The 24213-nt window shown below is 29.1% G+C and overlaps 3 protein-coding genes across 3 annotated transcripts; 2 read left to right on the top strand and 1 right to left on the bottom strand.

The window, feature by feature from the left end:
• Window positions 1-675: 675 nt before the first annotated feature.
• LOC130666096 (zinc finger protein 354B-like) lies at window positions 676-3467 on the top strand. The gene is made up of 3 exons (XM_057466769.1): window positions 676-916; window positions 1397-2365; window positions 2443-3467. The coding sequence occupies exons 1-3, from the start codon at window positions 829-831 to the stop codon at window positions 3000-3002; spliced, it is 1617 nt and encodes a 538-aa protein (XP_057322752.1). The 5' UTR covers window positions 676-828; the 3' UTR covers window positions 3003-3467.
• Window positions 3468-5887: 2420 nt separating this feature from the next.
• Window positions 5888-7521, bottom strand: LOC130665269 (putative ankyrin repeat protein RF_0381). The gene is made up of 2 exons (XM_057465592.1): window positions 5993-7521; window positions 5888-5906 (listed from the first exon to the last, which is right to left on the bottom strand). Exons 1-2 carry the CDS (start codon window positions 7519-7521, stop codon window positions 5888-5890), a joined length of 1548 nt encoding a protein of 515 aa, XP_057321575.1.
• An 11965-nt stretch (window positions 7522-19486) lies between these two features.
• On the top strand, window positions 19487-22237 carry LOC130664925 (zinc finger protein 614-like). The gene is made up of 3 exons (XM_057465125.1): window positions 19487-19857; window positions 20464-21315; window positions 21395-22237. Exons 1-3 carry the CDS (start codon window positions 19764-19766, stop codon window positions 21652-21654), a joined length of 1206 nt encoding a protein of 401 aa, XP_057321108.1. The 5' UTR covers window positions 19487-19763; the 3' UTR covers window positions 21655-22237.
• The last annotated feature ends 1976 nt before the right edge of the window (window positions 22238-24213 follow it).

The following is a 24213-nucleotide window of genomic DNA, read 5'->3' on the forward strand; positions in this document are numbered from 1 at the left end:
AAAAATGCCTATGAAGAATTTTATTGTGTATATTTTTTAAAAAATTTTACGACGACAATTAATTAATTAATAATTAAGTTAACTTGGTAATTAAAAACTCATAAATTGTCAGATGTCAGCAACTTCCAGTATCATTTATCTGTAAGGTAAAAGACCTGGTAGTACTCGATCACTCCATGTATTCGTATAACTATATTTATAAATATATGAATAATCAAATACTAGTTTCCTGATCAGGTGCTGAGTCTCTTACCTTGTCTGTTTATTATATAAATGATGTATGCAACTGTATAACTAAATAAAATTGACTTATATTTTTCTTTTAACAAAACCGTTATTTTATAATGTACTTGTTTAAATTATTATTGATTACCGACACATTAAAAATTTCAAAAGTGAAAAAAATTAATTTACCTCAAACAAAAATGTATAAATTATTCTCAGGTGAGAAATAAGGTTTGTTTTATCAAAATAAATATTTCAAGATTATTTATAATGGAGTCTTCCGAAAGGGTAAGTCGTTGTCGGCAATAGTCGAAAACTTTCGGCCTGTAATCCAACGGCGTGAGATTAGACTGATTTTCAAAGAGTGGGGATACAATGAACGTCAACTTAAAGTCGTCCCAACCAAAAAGTCGCCGTTCCACTAGTTTATTATTATACTTAGTATGACGTTTTTCCTATAACCTACTGTCCATTTTAGGACGACTTTTTCGTCGGGGTTGGACTACTAACTCTTTGGAAAAATTTTATATTTGTTATAAAATTTAATGTTTTTATGGGATATTGAAATTAGTGATCATAATAATTTTGATAATATCTAAAACAATGAGTGTGATCGAAATTATCGAAATAAGTAGTGACGAAGATGATGACGCTTCTACATTAGTAGATGTTTCGCTTGAAAAAACTGATGGTATGTCATAATACTTGATAACTGATGATTTATTTTATGATACCGAATTTAGCCGAGGTCTAATAATTTTTTATTTTTTTTCTAAACTAAATTATAAAAAAAAAAAAAAACATTTTAAATGATTGCACCAATAGTTTTTTTAAATTTCTACATACAAACTCCAAAAATTTTTAATTGTTTACTAACTTGAGCATCATTTCATTATGCTGAAGGTAACAGACATCAAAAAATGTGTTTATACTAAAATGAAAAAAAATTAGTTACTGATAAGAAAAAATTATTAAAGATGCATCCAAAGAATTTTTAGTAATTTTTTTTTTTTCCATTTGTAATAATTTAGTCTAATGACAAGTGATTTATTCATGAAAACATTGGAACTGTCAAATGTTTGCTACTATCAAAATCATCGTGATTTAAATACTGAAATAACACGTATATAAATTTACGTGGCATTTATTTATATATTTAAATGTGTTTTAGATATTGATGTGCAACAATACAATGATGGAAGAATAACAAAGACTCAGTCACAATATAATGACGTTAATAATACAGAAATTATTGACAGTCTATATTTGATAAAGAAACTATTAAATAGTAATACAGAGGTTATTAACAGTCTCATTGAACAAAACAACGTTTTATCTTCCACCAATGGTTCAATTTCACAAGCTAACGATGAAAATTTAGAATTGTATGCTAAACGGTATAAAAATAATATTGTAGATTCGCTCAGTCATATAAAGATTGTGAAAATTGAATCATTGAATGTACAAGAAAATTTGACTGCGGATATCATAGACAGTCATAATGATAACGATGTACAGGAAGTAATTCCTGACAGTAACAGACAAAATTTGAATATTGGGAACATGAATAAAATAAGCTTAAAAGATATTGAAGAGACAACAAATGATATTTGTCATCACGAATCGTCTAATGTGATTGAAACTTCAGTTAAAAATAAATTTCCATTATTTAAATGGAAAGATTTGAAAGAAATTTCAAATAATAAACTCCAAACTAAAATCATTTCTGATTATACATTAAAAATATTAAAAAAATATCTTCCATTGGTTCGACTTGATAGGATCTCAGTACCTGAAAGCAATATAAATTCTTCAAGTAACGCAGAAAACAATATAACTCCTTCGAGTAGCGAAGAAAACAACATAATTTCTATAAGTAACGTAGAAAACAATATCATTCCTTCAAGTAACGTAGAGAACAATATAATTCCTTCGAATAACGCAGAAAACGATATAATTTCTGTAAATACCGAAGAAAACAATATAACTTCAAGTAACGCAGAAAACAACACGATTTCTTCAAGTAACGCAGAAAACGTTATGATTCCTATTAGTAACGCAGAAAACAACATAATTCCTTCAAGTAACGCAGAAAATAATTGTTATTGCAAAGAATGTAATCTTTCTTTTGCTTCAAAAAGTAAGTATTTATAACGTTTAAAATTGATTAAAAAAAAAAAGGTATTTTTATTGATTACTTATAAACTAACGTTTCAGAAAAATTAAAATCTCATAAACAATATCGTCACAATGGAAGAAAACTTTACAACTGTGAACAATGTGATTATGCAAATAATTATAAATCGAAATTCGTACGTCACAAAAAAACGCATACTAGAGAACGTCCATATCAGTGTTTTTGTTGTTCGTCTACTTTTACGTACAGAAACGCTTTCAAATCACATCTGTTTACTCATATTGATAAAAATTTATCATGTGATATTTGTCATGAGAAATTCACAACAGCAAATTCACTAATAACGCACATAATTTATTATCATTCGTTTTCTCCATCTGTTAGGGCGCGGCAATGTAAAGTTTGTCGAGAATTATTCCCAAATCGATATAGTTTAAAGATTCACATTAAAACCCATAAAAATAGAAGTTTATTCAAATGTAATATTTGTTGTTACACAACAAAATCCTTACAAATTTTATTGAAACACGTAAAAAAACACGTAAGCAATAAAATTATTTGTAATGATTGCGGGAGATCGCTTGCAAATAAAAATAAATTTGAACGACATTGGTATTTACGTCATAATTTTGCTAATTAATTAAAAGTATATTATGAATGTACTCATTGCTATAATCGTATTACTTATGTACGATATGATCATTTTATTCGCCACATTATCAATATTCATGGCGTAGAATATCTAGAGCAAGATAAAATTTAGCTGCTTAAAATTTGCCAAAAAGTTATTGTAGATGTGACCGGTTGATTTAAATTTATAAATAATATCAGATTTTATTTTGTTTTTTACTTCTAAGTCACAATTTAACGAACTTAAACAAAAAATTTAAGTTGATAATTAAAAATAAAAAACTAAAAGTAGGAAAAAATTTATAATTATCGGAGTTTATTGCTTTATTATTTACAATTAAACATTTAATATTTTAGTGTTTTATCAAAAAAGTTAATTTTTGTTAATTACTTATACATTATAATTTTAATGATCTGTAAATTTTATGGATTAAAATATAATCATAATGAAATGACCAGTTTTCTTTCAGTTTCGTTTCAGTCTAATAAAATAACCGCAACTAATTAATCGACTTGTTATATATTTATTATTTTTATGTATTTGAACAATTGTAATTAATATCGCGTGCAAAATGGTAAAAGGGCGCATTGCTACAGATTATTTAGTAGGGATTCATGCTAAGAGGGAGCAGTCAATGACTCAAACAAACATATGCAGTTTTAGTTTTACAGAAATATTGTTTTTTTTTTTTTATTTAAAATTCGCGCTTTTTTGGGAAATTAATTTCAAATGTTGTTTTACTGTTGTCTGTTATGTGACTAATTAAAATGCTTAAATTAATTATAATTTTTTGTAATTTCTGAGTTTCAGAGTTCAAATACATATTCAATACTTCATTTATCAGTGTAATAAATGATTTGAGTGGAAACATTTAAAAAAACAATGATTTCATAACTTCTTAACTTCCCGCTAGAAAATTGCAATTTTCGAAAAATTCGGGAAGTTATGTTTACACCCCGATTTGCGAAAATCGAAATTCCATCAGATGTCGACGTTTTGAGGTCCTAGGAAGCTATTCTGACTATTTTTAGAATGATGTCCGAGTGCCTGTATCTATATGTGTATGTGTATATATGTAAACTAGACTGTGCCAAATGAAATCGATTTTTTTTTCGGTCCTATACGAAAATTAGGTTGTCTCACTAGAAAAAAAAAGTCCTGCAAAAATTTCAGCTCGATGTGTCTATTTTTCAGTTAGCGCTCGCGTAAATAAGAATTTTCTAATAAAATTTTTTTTTATCCCAACTTAATATTTTACAACTCATTAAATATAATTGATTAAAAAATGGCCACGGTGCCATTTTGTAGGGGATCCAATTCTCCACAAAAGTAACTTTTGATCGAATGAAAAACATCAGCCAATTTTTTTCTGCAGCCATTTGAACCTAATTTTTTTTCAAAATTTCCATTTATATTTATTATTAAACGCTTAGAAAACAATGTTGCTATGTATGAAACTTATTGAATTCAATTTCTCTAGGAACCTTTATGATCCCAAGGAATAGTTTTCATACTTGTAAAAATAAAACTAACATCAAACTATTGATATTAACGATATTTCTAACAATATTTTTTCTTCGTTTTGACATTTTTCGCATTTAATCTTTCTAGTAATTTTGTTTTGCATTAGAATATCGTTCGTAGTTGTGATTTTGAGATTCTCATACTGCTGATCAAAAATTATTACTTTATTGATAAAAATATACATTGTTTATGATAATAAAATACCCATAAAAATTCAATTAAAGAAAAAAGTGATGTTCTAATGTGCAGAAAATTTTCTTTCAATTCTGTTACTAGTTTTTAAGAGTTTATGGTATGTCAGGAGACCCTATTGCGAATATAAACTGTACTTGCCCCAAACTAATTAATTAATTAGTTAATTAATTAATAAATATACAGTATACTGATTGCAGTCGAAGACAGTAACCATTGCTGCCGTTAGAGTAATTCTTACGGTTTTGAAAGAAATTTCGTTATTTTGTATACTGACCGCATTAGTGTCCTGCGCAGCAATGGTTACTGTTTTTTTTTCTCCGTGTATATGATTATATAAAAACTTTTTTCATCGGGTCATATATAAAATGCTGATAATTAATTTTAATTCATTAATAATTTAGTAAACAAAAATGGATCCACCGACTAGTTTTTTAGAATAAAAGATTTAAAAATGACGTTTGTAAAGTTCTTATACACGGACTCTTATGGCGGACAAGATTCCGTCATGACTTATTTGATTTTTTTTCGTTATTAACCTCTCAAGTTGAAGAAATAAAAAACCACATGCCATAAACTTGAATATTTTTAGAATATGATAAGATTTTGATAATATAGTGTTACCGTTGTAATTATTTACATAATTCAAGTTAAACTTTATTATTTAATCTCGTTCATCGACAGAAATACATATTATTGAGGGTTTAGCAACGTCGCGGAGGCAGTTAAGAGAAAAAACAAAGATAGAAATACATTAATAAGAGAGACGAAATTGGAAATAAATTTTTCCCGCTTCAATTTGAATATCGATGTGTAAGAAGTTAGAACGCGCTGTTGCCAAATCTTTTTATTAAATCATATGAGTAAAAAATAACCAAGTAATTTCATTACTTTCTTTAATGAAATAAGTAATAAATATTAATTTATGAATTTCTTATGTTATTATAAATTAAAATAATGAATTTTTATAACTATTAGGAGAATTTAGCAAACGAAAAAATTCAAACACTACTTTGACACACTAGTTTCAGTCGAACCTCCTTAATCTTAAAATTAAATTTTTTGAAATTTGGGTTGTATTTTTAATATTATTTATTTATTTTTATATCTATATAACAGAAAGGATAGGAAATGGAAATAAAGAGAACAATTTTTTTTATTGTTTTTTTTTATTTATTCTAAATATCTTTCTTCTTCCTACAAATTTATCATAATCGAAATATGTAACAATTTTTTCGCAACAGTCATATGGTAGTACATTTTTGAATAAAGAATAAACAAACTTTTTATGTTTTTCCAGTAATAAACTGAAGTTAATGGCATATCGTATCCTAAGTTTTAGAATAGGAAAGTATATAAAATATTTTTCTTTGTAATCATCTATATCTAACGCTCTAAGATCTTCATTTAATCCAAACTTTATTAATTTGTCCGAATCCACCGTGAGAATATGATAAAAAGTAATATTACTATTACCAATTTTCTCACGTTTCAATTCATCCACAACTCCTTGAATTCTTTTTTTTATTTGTTCAATTCTATCTTCATGTTCTTTTTCTGTGACTTGAAGATTAATTGGACTTGTAGTCAAGTCTTGATAACTCATACCGTCTGGTCTCGTAGGTAAACCTATAAAATCTCTCGAATATTTTTCAGCTATCAAGTCGTAAATAAGTTCTTTACATTCGAGCTTGCGCTTTGTTTTATACTCTGTGTCATTGGCAATCTCTGGAGTTAAATCTGTACGTTGTTCATTAAAACGAGCAGTACAGACGAAAACGTCACTTATATAAAAGAAATTGAAATCGGTGCGATACAGAAGATAGTTGACTATTTCTCTATACCCGTGCCAAATACAGGAAAGGAGAAGATTATAGCTACCATCTGATACCTTGCTGCTAGCTCCTGCATCAATTAGTAGTTTGATGATTTCTAATTTTTTATCGGCTAAACTATACTGTGACTTACAGTAATGTATATATAGACCGTTTCGGTTTTTGAAAAGTTGTTTTATTACTATCACTTTACCGTCATCAGAATCGTAGCTTACAAGAGCTCCGTTATTCAATAAGAGCTCAACCATTGGAATATTATGGTCTAATACAGCATCTGACAATGGAGATAGACCAGTATTGCTTAAAATATTTACATCTGCTCCATATTGCAATAATAATTTTGCCATAGGTATAGAATTACGAATAACTGTGTGGTGTAATAAAGTTAAATCTTCATCGCCATATCGCGATCTAGATTCATCTTCATTCCAATATCGTCGAGAACCGCCAATCATACATCCTTGGATTCCAAAAAGATTTAAATGAAGTCGTTTATTAACAGCCATACTTGCGCCATAGTCCAATAACAATTGAGTAATTTTGATATTAAGACAAATAACCGAAATATGAATCGGATGAACATCATCGTTTGTTGAAATAACAGAAGCATTATTTTTTAGTAATAATTTCACGTATTTAAGATTTTCTGATTGGCAAGCGAAATGTAGGGGCGTAAATCCAACATACCAAGGTCCTGTACATCTTGCATTCACATCTGCACCATTACGTAGAAGATAATCCATAATCTTGAGATATCCATGTTTAGTCGCAACGTGAAGAGGAGTCATCCCATTTCTAATCCTTGCATTTACATTAGCACCTTTACTCACAAGTTTTCTAACAACTTTAAGCTGTCCCAATCGAACAGCATCGTGGAGCAGAGTGTTCGAAGAACGATCCAATTTTTTATGACTCATTTTAATGCAATTTTTAGCCAATAACTCAGCCGCCTTTACACGTTTGCGCCTCACCGCCATTTTGAGAATATTATATTCACCACGTAGAATGGGAAGTTGTAACACTTTAGTTGATTTCAATAATTTTTTACACTTTTTAATATCACTTTCGAAAATTGCAGACATTAAGTGGCCTCTTGTAATTGATGACATTTCGATCAATATCGTTTTGATAGTTATTGGACCGAAATAAAAACTCAAATTCTGAACAAGAAATTTTTTTTATCAAGTATGGACGATAGAGTTGTCACTTAGTCAAAAATTTATTTTTTAGTTTCTCAGTAATTTAACAAGCTTTGCATTTACTTCAAAATCACTTTATTTAAAAGACGTATAACTTTTAAAAGGCCGCACTAAAATATCAATAACTTGAATTCTTCTAATCTTATGACACAACAATAAATTAAATACTTTCAACGTAATGTGTTTGAAAGACGTAATGTGTATAAAGACGTTTAATTACACAAGTTTGTTGCTTTACAGTAACTGAGCACTCTGTATTTTAAAAATCACTTATTCGGAAGACGTCCGACTTTTGAATGAACTGTGATTCCCAGTAGGAGAATAGATCTCGGAAACTGTCCCCACTACCGAACATTTATGAAGTGCGCATGCGTCCAGAAAAGTGGGAGAGCATTTATCACATAAGACATCGAGAGTGGGAGTAAAACCCGACGACACTCGAACTTCAAAGTCCAATCTCTTGTCGGGAAGACAATACCCTCCGTATAGCTCAGACTTAAGCTGTTAATTTCAAAATATTTAATGTACATGTAATCGGAAAAAAAGAGAAAGATAGAAGATGTTAATCCACAGACAGACTTATTGTCACGTCTACTGTTACTATTGTTCTTAAATTCATAATAGAGCTTGTATATTTACTACTAAATACCTGGGGTAGACATCAGTTACCCATAAAACGATTACCCAGATCTCGGATTTCTGGGTTAAAGATATTCTGGGTTACAGAATTTATGGGTATTAGAAATCCTACCAAAAACAGATTCTCTGTATAAAGTCGCGCCAAGTACATGTTTAAAATTTTTTAAAAGTAAAAACAAATTATTTTTTACAAAAAAATCTGTCTATCGGTTGACCCTGCGGACTACCCCTAACACTTTCCGCTGTTTTCGAGCTCAAGGAGCTCGAAAACGTTGTTGTGAATACATTTACGAGCTCTTCGAGCTTTTGTATGCCATTGTTTTCGGCGCGTTTTATCAAATTCTGAAGCTGATTAGATTTTGAAGTCGATCGTTCAATTCGTTTCTGAGAAATCACTTCATAATTCGCCAATATTTTCGAGTCTACTTGATCAAATGATCTGAAATTTTCAGAAAAGTTGACGGCCAACAAGCTCTTTCGATTGCCACCGTGACCATCCAAATCTGTTGTAACCGTGCAGCAGCGAGTTAAGACGTGAGAGTGTGGCTCTCTCGCTTCATTTATTTCCTCCCCCTCTCTCTCTTCTTGCTCTAAGGGTCAAGTGCAGTAGTCTAGTCTCTGCGTTAGAATTTGGGGATGATTTCGCGCAGCATAGGACCGCAAATTAGTCCTGCGCATAATTAGGTGGGGTCAACGCAGGTTGGTGGCCCAGAGAACTGACCCAAGACGATTGATCAAGAAGACGACACTTAATCTATAACAGATACTGGCACATGGCACTCCAGGGCCGTTAGCCAATCAAGGAAAAAAAAAAAAAAAAAAAAAAAGACGACACTTAAGTTCGAGAGCTGTAACTGATCGGTCTTATCCACTTTACACTCTCTAAATTTGTCTACTATATATATTTCTTTTCCGACCATTATTGTATATAAGATATAGTGAGTTTAAGTTAACTCGAGTTCGGTTAGCGAAGACGCACCGACGCACAATTCTTTCTGCTCAAGTAATTAATTATTAGAACTTGTCTTTGATATATTAAAATAAATTTATTCAACTTATTAGAAGTGATACGAAACCTTCCGCTTGAGTCTTTCATAATTTATTTGAATTAAAATTTAACTTGAAAATTGAGATACGTGGTGTTGCTTTGATACAGCAAATTAATATTATACCTAAAGTTCGTCTATCTGATCAATTAAATAAAACCAAGTGTATAAAGTGAGTGATGTGGTTTTCTTCGTGTGCAACAACCTGCCAACGCGGATCCCAGGAGCCAGAGGAAACCTATTGGACACCAACATCACCAGGACCAAGCAGAGAAGAATCATCAACCAGCATCTTCAGTAAGCAGACCAAGATTTTGATAAGTTCTCAACAAATTACAAGTATATCAAAATATAGATTTTCATTTTCTCTCTCTCTCTTCAACGTGATTAATTATTCCTCATTTATTCTCACTCGTTACCAATAAATTCCCGCGCGTTTCGAGTCGACGAATTCCTTTGAATTATTTGTAAATATATATAATATTACATTAGCTTTAAGTCAAAGGGGAAACTGTATATAAATTGAGATCGTGGTTAAATAAAGTATAAGTTTGATTGTTATTTCTTGATTAAATTTAATTATCACCAGTGTCACGTAGAATAAGAATTTTCTTTCAGCCGCGTGTCCGGTCAGGACGAGTACCTGCTTCCTGAGAGCATTTCCCGTCTTTTGGAACCAGAATTTTAGAATAAAATAAGTCTAATTAATAGTAGTAAATTTAAGTAAAATCAGTAATTTCGGGAAATTTATTTGACTGTGGTTCTTGGCTATCTGGACACGCAGTAGCCAGGGCCCACCGTTATACTGTTCAGTATAATACATACACTCGGACATCATTCTGAAAATAGTCAGAATAGCTTTCTAGGACCTCAAAACGTCGACATCTGATGAAAACTCAATTTTCGAAAATCGGAGTAAATACAATAACTTCCTGAATTTTCGAAAATTTACAATTTTGTTAACGGAAAGTTAAAAAAAAGTCAAATCGAAATAATACCAAGCACCTAATATGATTCAAAGTCATGGTAAACATTTTCATAAAATTAAAAAGAAAATTGTATTAAATTTCAATGTACTTGGTGTACTCACAAAATAGTAAAAAAAAGACCATTTTTGATTTTATTAGAAATTAATTTCGCTTGAGTACACGGAAAAAAAATTCTAGTTAAATTTACAATACTAACATCGTAATTTGTCCTATTAATTATTGTATTGGTGGACTAGACTTTTCACATCGTAATTTTTACGATGTAGGGTTGGAAATTTCATTTAAGAAATAATACTTCAGACAAACAATACGAAGTCTTAAGCTCTTTAATATAAATTACGATGTAACATCGTAAAATTTGAAGAGAAATTTTAAATAAAAGATTAAAATAATAATCGGTCGGCAGTTGGATTCGAACCCGAGTCCTTTCGAGTGCGAAGTGTCCGACGCCTTGGACCACTCGGCCACTGAAGGGCCTACACTATATGATGTTTTTAAGATCCATATAAACGACTTGCGGAGGACCCAGTTACTATTTAAAAAGTACGATGTAACATCGTACTTTTTATAGCTTCCATCGTATTATAACAGAGGCAGCACTGTAATATTTATTTTGTAAAAAAAGTAAATAGAAATATTAAATGTACGAATAAATATAGTTTTTAAATTGTAATTTTTATTTATTTTTTTTTACGATGTTAAATTGTAATTTTTGCAGTAATTTTTAATCCTAAAAGTCTTTGTTAAAAATACGATGTTAAATAGTAAAAAATATAACCCACATAATAAATTTTGAAATAAAACATTTAAAAATTGACAGTAATAAAAGTCTAGTCCGAGATTACGATGTTAACATCGTAAATTTCGGTAGAATTTTTTTTCCGTGTACGCATGTAGTAACGCACACCAAGTACATTGAAATTTTGTCATACAATTTTTTTTGAAATTTTATGAAAATGTTTACCATGTCTTTGAATTATATGAGGTTACTTGGTATTTTTTCAATTTAACTTTTTTTTTGTAAAAAATAATTTGTTGCACGCCTCGAATTTTTACTTTTAAAAAATTTTAAACGCCCATACAAAGTCGCCGTTAATGGAAAAAAAGCCGTAGATCGGCCGAAGTCTAACTTCCGTCACTCAGCCAAGCATTGGCAATTAGTAATGGCCCAAACCTGGTTGATTACTAGCAGCCGTTCAATTTTATTAAACGACGCTGCCGATGGCTGGCCAATTAATGGCTACTTACTCTCTTAACATGAATCAGTGAAAATTTCATTAATTACGGTAGTGAAGCTATATTCACTTCATAATCAGTGTATTTAAATAACAAATTAATGAATTCCCACTAATAAATTTGGTGCTATAATTTTTAATAGCAAATTAGTGATTTTCATTACTGAACTAGCGATATTTTCACAATTTCTACAAGTGAAACTGTTATTCACTTCTTAATTTGTGAATTTTACAATTTCATTAGTAACTTTAAATATAGCAAATAATTAAATATTTTACTAGATATAAATATAATTAATAATTATGGTGCTATTTTTAAAAATTTCAATAAGAAACTTTCAAAATAAAAAAAAATAGGAGTACAGCCCGATGAAAAAATATTTTATACAATTATATATAAATTGGATAGAAAAAATGGCCCGATCCAATTGTATACAATTTGTATAGAAATTGTATACAGTTCTATACAAATTGTATACAATTATATAGACTTGGATACATTTTGTATAGAATTGTATACAATTTTTATACAGTTGTATACAATTGGATCGGGCCATTTTTTGTATATAATTTTATACAATTGTATAAAATCTTTTTTCATCGGGAGAACAATAATAGTTTGAGTCCAGCAATCACCGGGATTTTTTCACCAATCAAAATCATGTATACTTCCTTTAAGTAGTGATTCTAATGCATTGATCACTTCGGATCTAATTACAAGTGTCTTATATTTTTTTTCGCGATATTATATTTTTTTTCACCGATCGATGAAATCGGTGGATTCCCATATTCACTTATCAAATCAGTGAATTCTAATATTCACATATTCATTTAGTGAATATTCACTAATTCTGCGTGGTTCAATTGTCGCATTGACAATTAGTGAATATTCACTTGAAATTAGTGAAAAATCACTAATTCATATTTAGAGAGAAGTTTTATTTTTGACTCGGATAAACATGAATATGTGAACTAAGTGAATATTTACTAATTTAGAGTGCCAATCGAACCACTTTTTGGAATTAGTGGTTCGATTTGCACTTGGAATTAGTGAATATTCACTTATTTTCACTAATTCATGTTTAGAGAGTAAGACTCACTTATTTTCTAAAATTATTTAACAGTGTGACCTATGACATCCTTTTTTCCTGTTTTCTAAAATAAATGCCTTGAATTTATACAGCACTTAGGCTACATGACATCAAAGATGTCCTGTGATCGAACCAAGTACTTAAGATCATAAAAATCCACTAGCAACTGGTTTATTTTTCGTTTAATATAAAATATACAATTTAAATTTACCCTTTAACGTCGCTTTTAAAAGAAAAAATAAAAAACATTATTCTAACGAGAATAATTATTCTTATTTCTCCGAATATTTAAAAATATTAAGGGAAAACAATAATTTTAAAAAATTCATATTATTTATCTCAATCATAAATTTGTCATTTATGGTCTTTTCACACTTAAGGTGTAAATATTTAAGTACCTATATAATAAAATCCAGTAGTTATCTGATGAAAAGTGACAAAGTCTCAGTCATTATAGGATTAAAAACATTTAAGGTAAATAAGTGAGGGTTCATTTACAAACTATTATAAGGTGTCAATTTTTACCTGCGTAATTAGTCTGTCTGCCGTAATCTTTGTCCTTTATAATACAGACAGTCTCCTTTGAGTTACCATTTAAATTTTGTATCTACTAATGAGATTTAAACGAGTTTTGTAAAATTCTTCTGATCAATGAACTTGCAATTGGTGTCCTCCCTTTCTTAATTTGGGTCTTTAAACGAAAAGAACTTGCTGCTTATTTAAAGTACAGCCAGCACCCTGATATAGTTTAGTTGTCCTGGCAAAATAATTTTCGAATTTGATTGCACGTACCACTTGAAAGTGATGAAGATCGCGTCAACCCGTATAGGTTTTTTACAGAGTATATATAGAAGGCTATATCTGCAAATTTGGAGACTTATTTACGTGGCTATCGATAAGTGCTGAAAAATATCAATCATATATTTCAAAAATTTGATAGTGTACGCTTTTTCCATAAGCTCATTATATACCGTTTTGATCTTAGAAACAAAATAAAAATAAATTTTTCCCAGGTTGCCCTCACACCTTCGTTCATTAGAATAAATTTATTCGGTCATAAATTATTTCTTATAACAATAGTGTAATACTTTAAATGTAAGTCTTAAACTCCCTTCACAAAGAGGATTTATGTCAAACGGACAATTGAAAAGTGTGAAGTCTTCATATATCCATTGAACTTATTGTCTAGACATTATATGGCGTCATAGATTTAAAATCCTGGGACCCTTCGTATCTACGTATATATATATATATATATATATATATATATATATATAGGTGATTTGTTTTGAACGACTATTTTTTTTTCACTCCCACTTGAAAATATTGTTATAGACATAAAAAAAAATTCCCTGCAAGTTTCAGCCCTTAATTTTAATTTTAAGTACTTAAGTTAAAAACGAGATAATTTAATTATCATCAAATGTATTTGCCACTCTATTCATTTAGTATGTTCGCACGCTTCCGAAGAGCTTCTATCAAATATTGATTTTATGTTACGGGAAACTTTTTTTTTCGATTGAAAATAAAAAATATAAAGGAAAGCACAAAAGTCGGCACAAAATGGGAATAGCGGGGTTAAATACTGTCTTGGTTGAAGTTTTTTTTTAGACAAAAAAATTAAGAATCGAAGGTTTCGGACTTCGAAAAAATGACGGTTTTATTGAAAAAACTGAAATATTTCATATATAGTGACTTCTGAAAATTTTTTGTATTTTTTTCTGAAAACTACATTTAAAAACACAAATTTTGAAAAAAAAAAAGTGCCGAAAGATTAATTTGTGAGAAAGTTATGGCAATTTAAAAAAAAAGAGCGGTTTTTTTCAAAAATTCGTAACTTTTTTTGGGATGGGTAAAAAAATCTGAAAAAATCCAGAAAAATATCTTTGGTAGGATAAAAAATGATAAAAAAGTTTCTGCGAAACCGAAGAGGGTCGGGTCAAAACCTCGGTGATTTGACATGGAATGCCCCATATCTATCTTGAACTTCTATCCATTCTGCAACTTTTGAGCCCGGTCCGGTAGTGGGCCTTCCATAATTACTATTTTTTATCGATTTTTGAAAATTGGAAAAATTTTTTTTTCGCTATAAGTTATTATCAGTACACACAAAAAAAAAAAATTCTCGACTGAAGGTAAATATTCTTGATTCAAGAAAATTTTTTTGGAGACCTAAATTTTCTCAGATAAAGTAGAAATCTTCTCCAACCAAGACGAATTCTCTTGGCTCAAGAAAATCTTGACTTGGTTCCCAAAAACGTTTGTCTTCAAAAATATTTTCTTGACTCAAGATATCTGTTTTTTCTGTGTACCGATTTTTGACTCTGTACACTTGTTTTTCTTGCATATTATAAATTGACACACACACACACACACACACACATACAGACATCGCTCTGAAAATGTCAGAATAGCGTCCTAGCACCTTCAAATGTCGACATATGATGAAAACCCGGTTTTTGAAAATCGGGGTGAAACCAATAACTTCCCAATTTTTTGAAAATCGTCGATTTTCTCAGCGGGAAGTTAAAAAAAAATTGCATCTGTGACTTTTTACTTTTCTACGTGCGCACATTTTTATTATTAAATTACTCATTAAATCTTTTAAAATTTTTGCATTCATTACTCGGCGGAAATGTCTTCTAAAATCTTTTAAATACTCTAAAATTTTTTAAGAGAATTCAACTTTAGATAAAGTCCCATTCAAACTCATAAAACTCGTAGATGTTTTTACATAAATAGAATTGATGAGAATTTGAGAGACTTTTACGTTCCAGGATATTCTGTATAAACTCTCATTAAGAGTAAAGTAGTAAATACTTATAAAAACTCACAAAGAAATTATCTATATTCAATCTTATAGAAGTTTCTAACGATTTAACTTATAGTATCTCATAACATAAAAATTCTCATTTATTCCCATGAAAATTGTATAAGATATATCGCTTAAGATAATGAACAAAATAAAAACCCACAAATTCTCATAAAGAGTTTTATGAGCAAATTTTTCGTTTCTCATAGAAAATTTTGTAGCTCATAAAGTCTCATAGAAAAATATGTTTTTTTTATGAGAATCTATGAGTTTGATTCAACAGGGATATTTTTTTTACTCGGTACTATTCAAACAAAAAATATTCTTAAATGAAGTATTTATAGTTGGGAAAAGTTTTTTTTTTCTTTCAGTAGAGGATACTTTTCATCATTTTCAGTGATTGTAAAATTATTTTTTTTTAAATTGATATAAATATTTTTTTATGTATCATTAATTGATTAAATAAAACATAAAACTTTTAATTAAAGATAATTGCACTTATAATAATAATTACGATAATGAAAGTCAAAGAGTAATAATAAATTAAAAATTAATGAAAAAAATAAAAAGATGTCTATGAAATGAATAATATATAACTTCAATCTTTTTGTTTTTTTATTTCATAGGCTAATGTTCAATTCTTTCTTATAGCGTTAAGTACTTTATGCTTTATTTATAGTAAAAATTAACTAAAAAAAAAATATTTTATCTTTTGTGCCCTTTGCAGAAATAACAAAGAAATTTTATTTTTTACAAATTAATAAAATTCATTATTTTTTTTAAATGTAAATTTATATCTCAAGTGTTAAGCGAGTCGGGGTCATCACCCTGGTGGTTTAGAAACACGGTGGGTTTGTTCCATTTTACCACTGTGATTACGCGGTGGATACACGGTGGAACCACGGTGATGAAATGGAACAAACCCACCGTGTAACTACGGTGGATCCACGGTCTTTACACTTCCACGATGTTTCCGCCGTGATTAAAATCTGCGAGAGCAGTCTTTGAAAAATCTGAAGCAAGACTTGGATGTAAGATAATTTTTCGTGGTTAAAAAAATAAAAACCAAGCAATCAACTATTCGATCTTCTGAATTCAAAATTTAAGGATTTGACAAGACATTGAATAGACAAATGATGATTAGTTTCAAAAAGATATTTTATTCAAACAATTATTACAAAATAAAACAATCAGGACCAGTGTGTCCACATGCTAGTGGGGTCAGATTCTGTGAAATAGTGCAGCATTTACAAATGTGGGATTATTATCTCTCCCTGAGTGGCACTTCCGATAACCGAGTAATTGAATACGCATACCAACACCACGAACACTTTGTAAATCTTACAGTCGTAAAAAATGGATATTACATGTCGCCAAGTCTTCCCAGCTTCTCAACAAAGCTCGAGGACCAAGCGATCCTCGACTACGAGTTTCCTCAGGGCAAAGAGGGCCAGCGAATGTTCAACGAAGGAATTTACTCCAAGCAGATCAACTAATTATTCCCACAAATAGTAGTCATTAATATTAATCATCAATATCACATACTATACAATGCTAATTTACTTTTATGAATAAATAATTATCCAATACAGTAAAATTTAATTTAATTTAATTAATTAATTAAGGAAGTAAGTAAATGAAGTATAAAAAAAATTAATTAATCAAATAAGAGACCTAGACGTAGATCTAGACCATTCTACTAATTTCTAGGATCAATATTCGTTGAATATTTATTTATTTTAATTACTCTATTGTTTCATTAACTCGGCAAATTGAAGCGTAACTTCACGTAATCAGTCTGTGATTTATAAATAATTAATTATTATTATTATTAATAGTCGAGTAAAACTTAAATCAAATAATATTTTATCCAAGTGGAAAAATATTATCATTAGTCATCATCATTTGCGTTCGTAATTTCATCGTAAATATGTCTGCTGGCAACAATGATGGAAAGTCATAATTTTCAAGAGCCACTTTGTCTTCAAATTGACGTCAATTCGGAAATTTAGCTCAATATGGGCGTGGGTCCAGTTTTGGAGGACAAAATGCCAGCAAGACTTAGAAATCAAAATTCGCTGTCAATTTTCTCTTTGATAGAAAATCTAACCGGCAAACTCAGTAGGGGAGGGTGGGGCAAAGTGGGCCCCGTAAGCTAGAAATGGGATTACCTTTACTTTTTTTTACTCGTTACACTCCTTTATAGGCCCTTGTTTGTTATTTAACATTGATAAGCTGTGTCCATTAAAATTGAAAAATCGAAAATTAGGGGCAAAGTGGGCCCCCATCTAAAAAAATTGTGTGAGACAAATTTATTGCTCGTTTTACTTTTTTTAAATTCTTCACTTTGAAAATGTTATGAATAAGCTGTGTTCATAATAAATTACGAATTTTAAAATATGGGGCAAAGTGGGCAAAAATGGGTAAGCCATAAATAAACTAATAAGTAATAAATGAATAGTCGTAAAAAAGTGAAGGTGACTTATTATGAGCCTCGTTCATAAAAAATTTCAGAGTGCTCACTTTGCTCTCAAATTTTAGGCGGGCCACTTTTCCCAAAAATTTTGGTGGCTTTCCAAATTTTAGGGAGGCCTACTTTGCCCCAAGGGGCCCACTTTGCCCCACCCTCCCCTATTCAGGTTTTCCAAAATCTACGTCTGCTATCGGATGTCAAAATCTCAGCAAAGGTTACAAATTAAAATTTACAGTCAACTTGCTGTCAATTTTCACTCATGTGTTGAGTATTCGAAACTTCAAAACGTGACACAAAGACGAACTTTTTTTAAACTTTTTAAAATTAAAGAGAAAAATTAATAAATCTCCCAACATATATATTGAGATATACTGAAACAAAAAACGTTCAGAAATAGTTCGAAATCACTTCTTTCTGAAGGTATTTTGAACTGAAAAATGTTCATTTGTGGTATTAAGTCGATTGTTTTTATTCTGTGTATTTTTAAAAGTTCGAAAATCGTTTAAAAAAAGCTCGTCATGGTGTAACGTTTCGAAGTTTCGAATAGTCACTTTTTTATTCATTTTTCAGCAATTTTTTTTACACGGGTTGGATAATAAAACCGCAGCAAACGTGGCAAATTGAAATTTAGTCAACTTGTCGTCAATTTGCACTCATATTGTAGTCTGAAGACTAAACAACAAAAATTGATGTTTATTTTGTGATAAATCTGATCAGCAAATTCAGGATTCAAGTTTCCCAAAATTACCATCTGCTATCGGATGTTAAATTGCCACCAAAAATTAAAAATTGTCATCATCTTGCTGTCAATTTGCATTTACATCACAAAGCATACTTAGCTGAACTGAGCAAATTTGTTCATGAGTTCAGCCGAATACGCCCTCAGTAAAAAAAACTAAACAAGGTTTCTTTAAAGCTTTGAAGTATACAATCTGTATATAAAAATTTTGTACGAAATAAAATATTTAATTCTCAGTCTTACAGATTTTTTTTCACTGATACATTAATTGATTTTATAAAATAAAGAATCATAATGTAGCCTATAAATTTTATTAGGATGGGGATGAAAATTTGGGGAGGGTCGGAAACAACTGAACCATAATATGGATCGGTATAATTAAATTGAACAGAGCTCGGATAGCTCAACTAGAAGAGAACTTGGCGCGTAACCGACATGGTCTGGGATCGATTCCCAGTGCAGACTGTCCATGATTTTCCCAATTTAATTACAAGCTTTTCATTAAGAAATATTATTCCTTATCCTGCATAATCCCCCCATATTATAATTCTTCTTCTAACAAACGCGTCGCGATTTTGCGTGTCGATTGACAGACAATATTCCCCTTCCAATGAGGAATTTTCGAAATTAAATTTACTAACAAATTGAAGATGGAAAATTTATGCAGAGAACCAGATAGTAAGACTTTTCCTGGTCAAGTTGCTATCAAGTTGATATCTAAATTGTTTATTTTAGGGTGCGTTCTACTAAGCGTTCACAATACTGATCAAGAACTGGGTCTCTTACCTCAAGTCGTCGGAAATAGTCGGAAATTTTCGGCTTTTGTAATCTAACGGCGTCACGCGTGAGGCTAGACTAATTTCCAAAAAGTGGGATAAAAATTAACTTCAACTTACTCTTTCGAAAAATTTTATATTTTTATGAAATTTAGTGTTTCCGTAGGATATTAAAATTTCTGATGATAATAATTGTGATAATATCTAATGCAATAAAACAATGAGTGTAATCGAAATCATCGAAATAAGTGGTGACGAAGATGATATTCATGACGCTTCTACAATAGTAGATATGCCGCTTGGAGAAACTGATGGTATGTCATAATACTTGATAACTGATAATTCATTAATGATACTAAAGTTTGCCGACGTCTAATAATTTTTGAAATGTTTTCGGAACGATAAATTATAACATAAATTATTTACGAAATTGCACTTGTAGTTTTTTAAATTTTCTACAAGTGCATATTTTGAGTTTGTTTGTTTTGTTAATTGTCTGTTAACTTTAAAATCATTATTTATTATGCTAAAGGTAACAGACATTAAAAAATTTTTTTTTTTTATAAGTAAAAATAAATTAGTTACTGATAAGAAGAAATCATTAAAAATGCATCTGAATAATTTTTAGTATTTTTTTTTTATATATTAGTAATAATTTAGTGTACTGACAAGTGACTCATTGATGACAACATTGTCGCGTGGTCATATACACACTAAGTAAAAAAAACAAACTTCTTCCAAGTATCTGTATTCCAAGTACTACCCATCGAGATATATATTTTTCAATCTCCGGAGTGTATTTCTGAACACACCCTTGGAATTGTCAGATGTCGGCTACTTCAGCATTATGACGATTTAAATACTCAAGTAATGTAAATAAAATTGCGTTGCATTTATTTATATATTTAAATCTGTTTTAGATATTGATGTGCAACAATACAGTGATGGAAGAACAACAAAGAGTCAGTCACAATATAAAGACGTTAATAATCCAGAAGTTATTGACAGTCAATATTTGATAAATAAACTAATAAATAGCAATACGAAGATTATTAACAGCCTCATCGAACAAAACAAATTTTTATCTTCCACCAATGGTTTAATTTCACATGCTGATGATGACAATTTAGATTTGTATGCTAATCGGAATAAAAATAATATTGTAGATTCGCTCAGTCATATAAAGATTGTGAGGATTGAATCATTGAATGCACAAGAAAATTTGACTGCGGATATTATAGACAGTCATAATGATAACGATGTACAGGAAATAATTCCTGACAGTAACATACAAAATTTGGGTAATGGGAACATGAATGAAATAAACTTAAGAAATATTGAAGAGACAACAAATGATATTTGTCATCCAGAATCGTCTAATGTGATTGAAACTTCAATTAAAAACGAATTTTCATTATTTAAATATGAAGATTTTGAAGAAATTTCAAAAAGTAGACACCAAACTGAAATGATTTCTCAATATTCATTGAACAAATTAAAAAAATATCTTTCAAGAGTTAGACTTGACAGGACTTCAGTACCTGATAACAATACAATTTCTTTAAGCGACGCAGAGAACAACATAACTCCTTCGAGTAACGAAGAAAACAACATAATTTCTATAACTAACTTCGAAAACAATTTAATACCATCAAGTAACGTAGAAAACGATACGATTTCTTCAAGTATCACAGAAAATAATATAATTTCTTCCAGTAACGCAGAAAATAATTGTTATTGCAAAGAATGTAATCGTTTTTTCGCTTCAGAAAGTAAATATTTATGACGTTTTAAATCATTTAAAAAAAAAAAAAATTATTTTTATTGATTACTTATAAATTAATGTTTCAGAAAAATTTGAATCTCATAAACGGTATCGTCACAATGGAAGAAAACTTTACAACTGTGAACAATGTGATTATGCAAGTAATATAAAATTTAATTTGATATATCACAAAAGAACGCATACTAGCGAACGTCCATATCAATGTTTTTGTTGTTCGTTTACTTTACGTACAAAAACGCTCTCAAATCACATCTGTTTACTCATATTGATAAAAATTTATCATGTGATATTTGTCATGAGAAATTCACAAAAGCAAATTCACTAATAAGGCACATAATTTATTATCATTCGTTTTCTCCATCTGTTAGAGCGCGGCAATGTAAAGTTTGTCGAGAATTATTCCCAGATCGATATAGTTTAAAGATTCACACTGAAACACATAAAAATGGAAGTTTATTCAAATGTCATATTTGTTGTTACACAACAAAATTCTCACAAAGTATATGGGCACATATAGACAAACACGTAAGCAATAAAATTATTTGTAATGATTGCGGGAGATCGCTTGCAAATAAAAATAAATTTGAACAACATTGGTATTTACGTCATAATTTTGCTAATTAATTAAGAGTATATTATAAATGGACTCACTGCCATAATCATCGTACTTATGTACGACTTGATCATTTTATTCGTCACATTATCAATATTCATGGCGTAGAATATCTAGAGCAAGATAAAATTTAGGTGCTTAAAATTTACCAAAAAGTTATTGTAGATGTGACCGGTTGATTTAAATTTATAAATAATATCAGTTTTGATTTTGTTTTTTACTTCTAAGTCACAATTTAACGAAACTAAACAAAAAATTTAAGTTGATAATTAAAAATAAAAAACTAAAAGTAGGAAAAAATTTATAATTATCGGAGTTTATTGCTTCATCATTTACAATTAAACATTTTAAATTTTAGTGTTTCATCAAAAAAGTTAATTTTTGTTTATTACTTATACATTATAATTTTAATGATCTCTAAATTTTATGCGGATTAAAATATAATCATAATGAAACGACCAGTTTTCTTTCAGTTTCGTTTCAGTCTAATAAAATAACCGTAACCAATTAATCGACTTGTTATATATTTATTATTTTTTAAAAATAAAGTCATTTATTATTATGTATTTGAATGATTGTAATTAATATCGCGCGCCAAAAGGTAAAATGTCGCGTTGCTATAGATTTTTTAGTAGGGATTCATGCTAAGAGGGAGCAGTGAATGACTCAAATAAACATATGCAGTTTTAGTTTTACAGAAATATATTTTTTTTTTTTTATTTAAAATTCGCGCTTTTTTTGGAAATTAATTTCAAATGTTGTTTTACTGTTGACTGTTATATGACTAATTAAAATGTTCATTTAATTATAATTTTTTGTAATTTCTGAGTTTCAGAGTTCAAATACATTTTTAATACTTCATTTTATCAGTCTAATAAATGATTTGAGTGGAAACATTTAAAAAAAACAATGATTTTATAACTTTTTTTCCGTTTGGTTGAGAAACTCCATAAGTCAATCAACTTTAAATAGTTTTTTTAAGTAGTTTCAGTTCAAAAATTAAATTTTTCTTGTTGGAATCTTTTTCAGAGACGCTAACATTATTGTATTTAATTATTTATTTATTATTTTAATGTCAAGTTTTTACAAAAAAATGTTTTTTTTGTTTCCTGAAAAATTTTGTTTTCTTGACCTACGGGGTTTCGCAAATAAACGATTCAATTGTGATGATAAATAATTTGTTGTCAGTACACAGTTATATTTATTTGTAATGAAAACTTGGCAGGGATTCCCAGAAGTCCCTTGTTATATTAATACACAATTATGTAATATAAATTACTAAGCAATTTAACTATTATAATAGAATGTAAATGCATAAAAAAATAATATATATTTTTAAATTATAGATTTAATATAAAGTGCTGATACTATAACATTATTTTTTAAAGTTTTTATTTTCATGCAAGAGATATTTGAAACGGTAACTTGATATTCATTGTTGAGTGTAAATATACTTTTAAAATTCTTGGAACGATTGCATAAACATTTTAGATAAAAATTTAATTGTAAGTTTCAAAAATTAATTATTATTATTGTTATTTATATAATTAAGAGAATAAGAAAAATTTCGTTTCGGCTGAATCTATATGATAGCCTCTACTAAAAGAAACGATTTAAAACGATTAGAAAAGAAAAAGGTAATTATATAGAAGTGGGGCTCCCCTGTTTTTTGGCCATAAAAAATCGAAAAATAGAGTTTTTCACAAATTTTTTTTTTTCATTTTGTTCTACTCTTCGGCGGATTTATGATAAAAATTAAATCAATACCCAAAAAATTCAATTTCATAAAGATTTTGGCGATTGAAAAGTCAAAAATTTTAATTTTTGATTTTCAATCGATTATTTGAGCATTTAAACTTTTTTTTTTTTATAATTTCTATTTTTTTTCTTGTTGCACATAGAAAAAAGAATAATTTGAAAAAAAAGTATCCCAATAACTCATTTTTTCAAATTTTTAAAGCATTTTATCGTTTTTGATTTTATTCCATTTTTAAAATTATTTATTAAATTACATATTTGGTCATGAATATTTGTATAATTGACATATTAATTTTTTTTTTATCTGCTCTCCCTGTTTAAAAATATTGATTGAAAAAAATTAAAAGTGATGAAATTCGAATTCTTTTCAATAATTTCAATTGATTTCAATTTTTTTGTTTGTATATATAGATATACAGTTTGCATCGAGTGACCGCTTCTCAATTATTTTCAATCAATATTTTAAACCAGGGCTACTTTTGACTGGTTTCACGATAATTTTTTTGTAAATTA

The sequence above is a fragment of the Microplitis mediator genome, chromosome 3, assembly GCF_029852145.1.
Source record: "Microplitis mediator isolate UGA2020A chromosome 3, iyMicMedi2.1, whole genome shotgun sequence".
Lineage (NCBI taxonomy): Eukaryota > Metazoa > Arthropoda > Insecta > Hymenoptera > Braconidae > Microplitis > Microplitis mediator.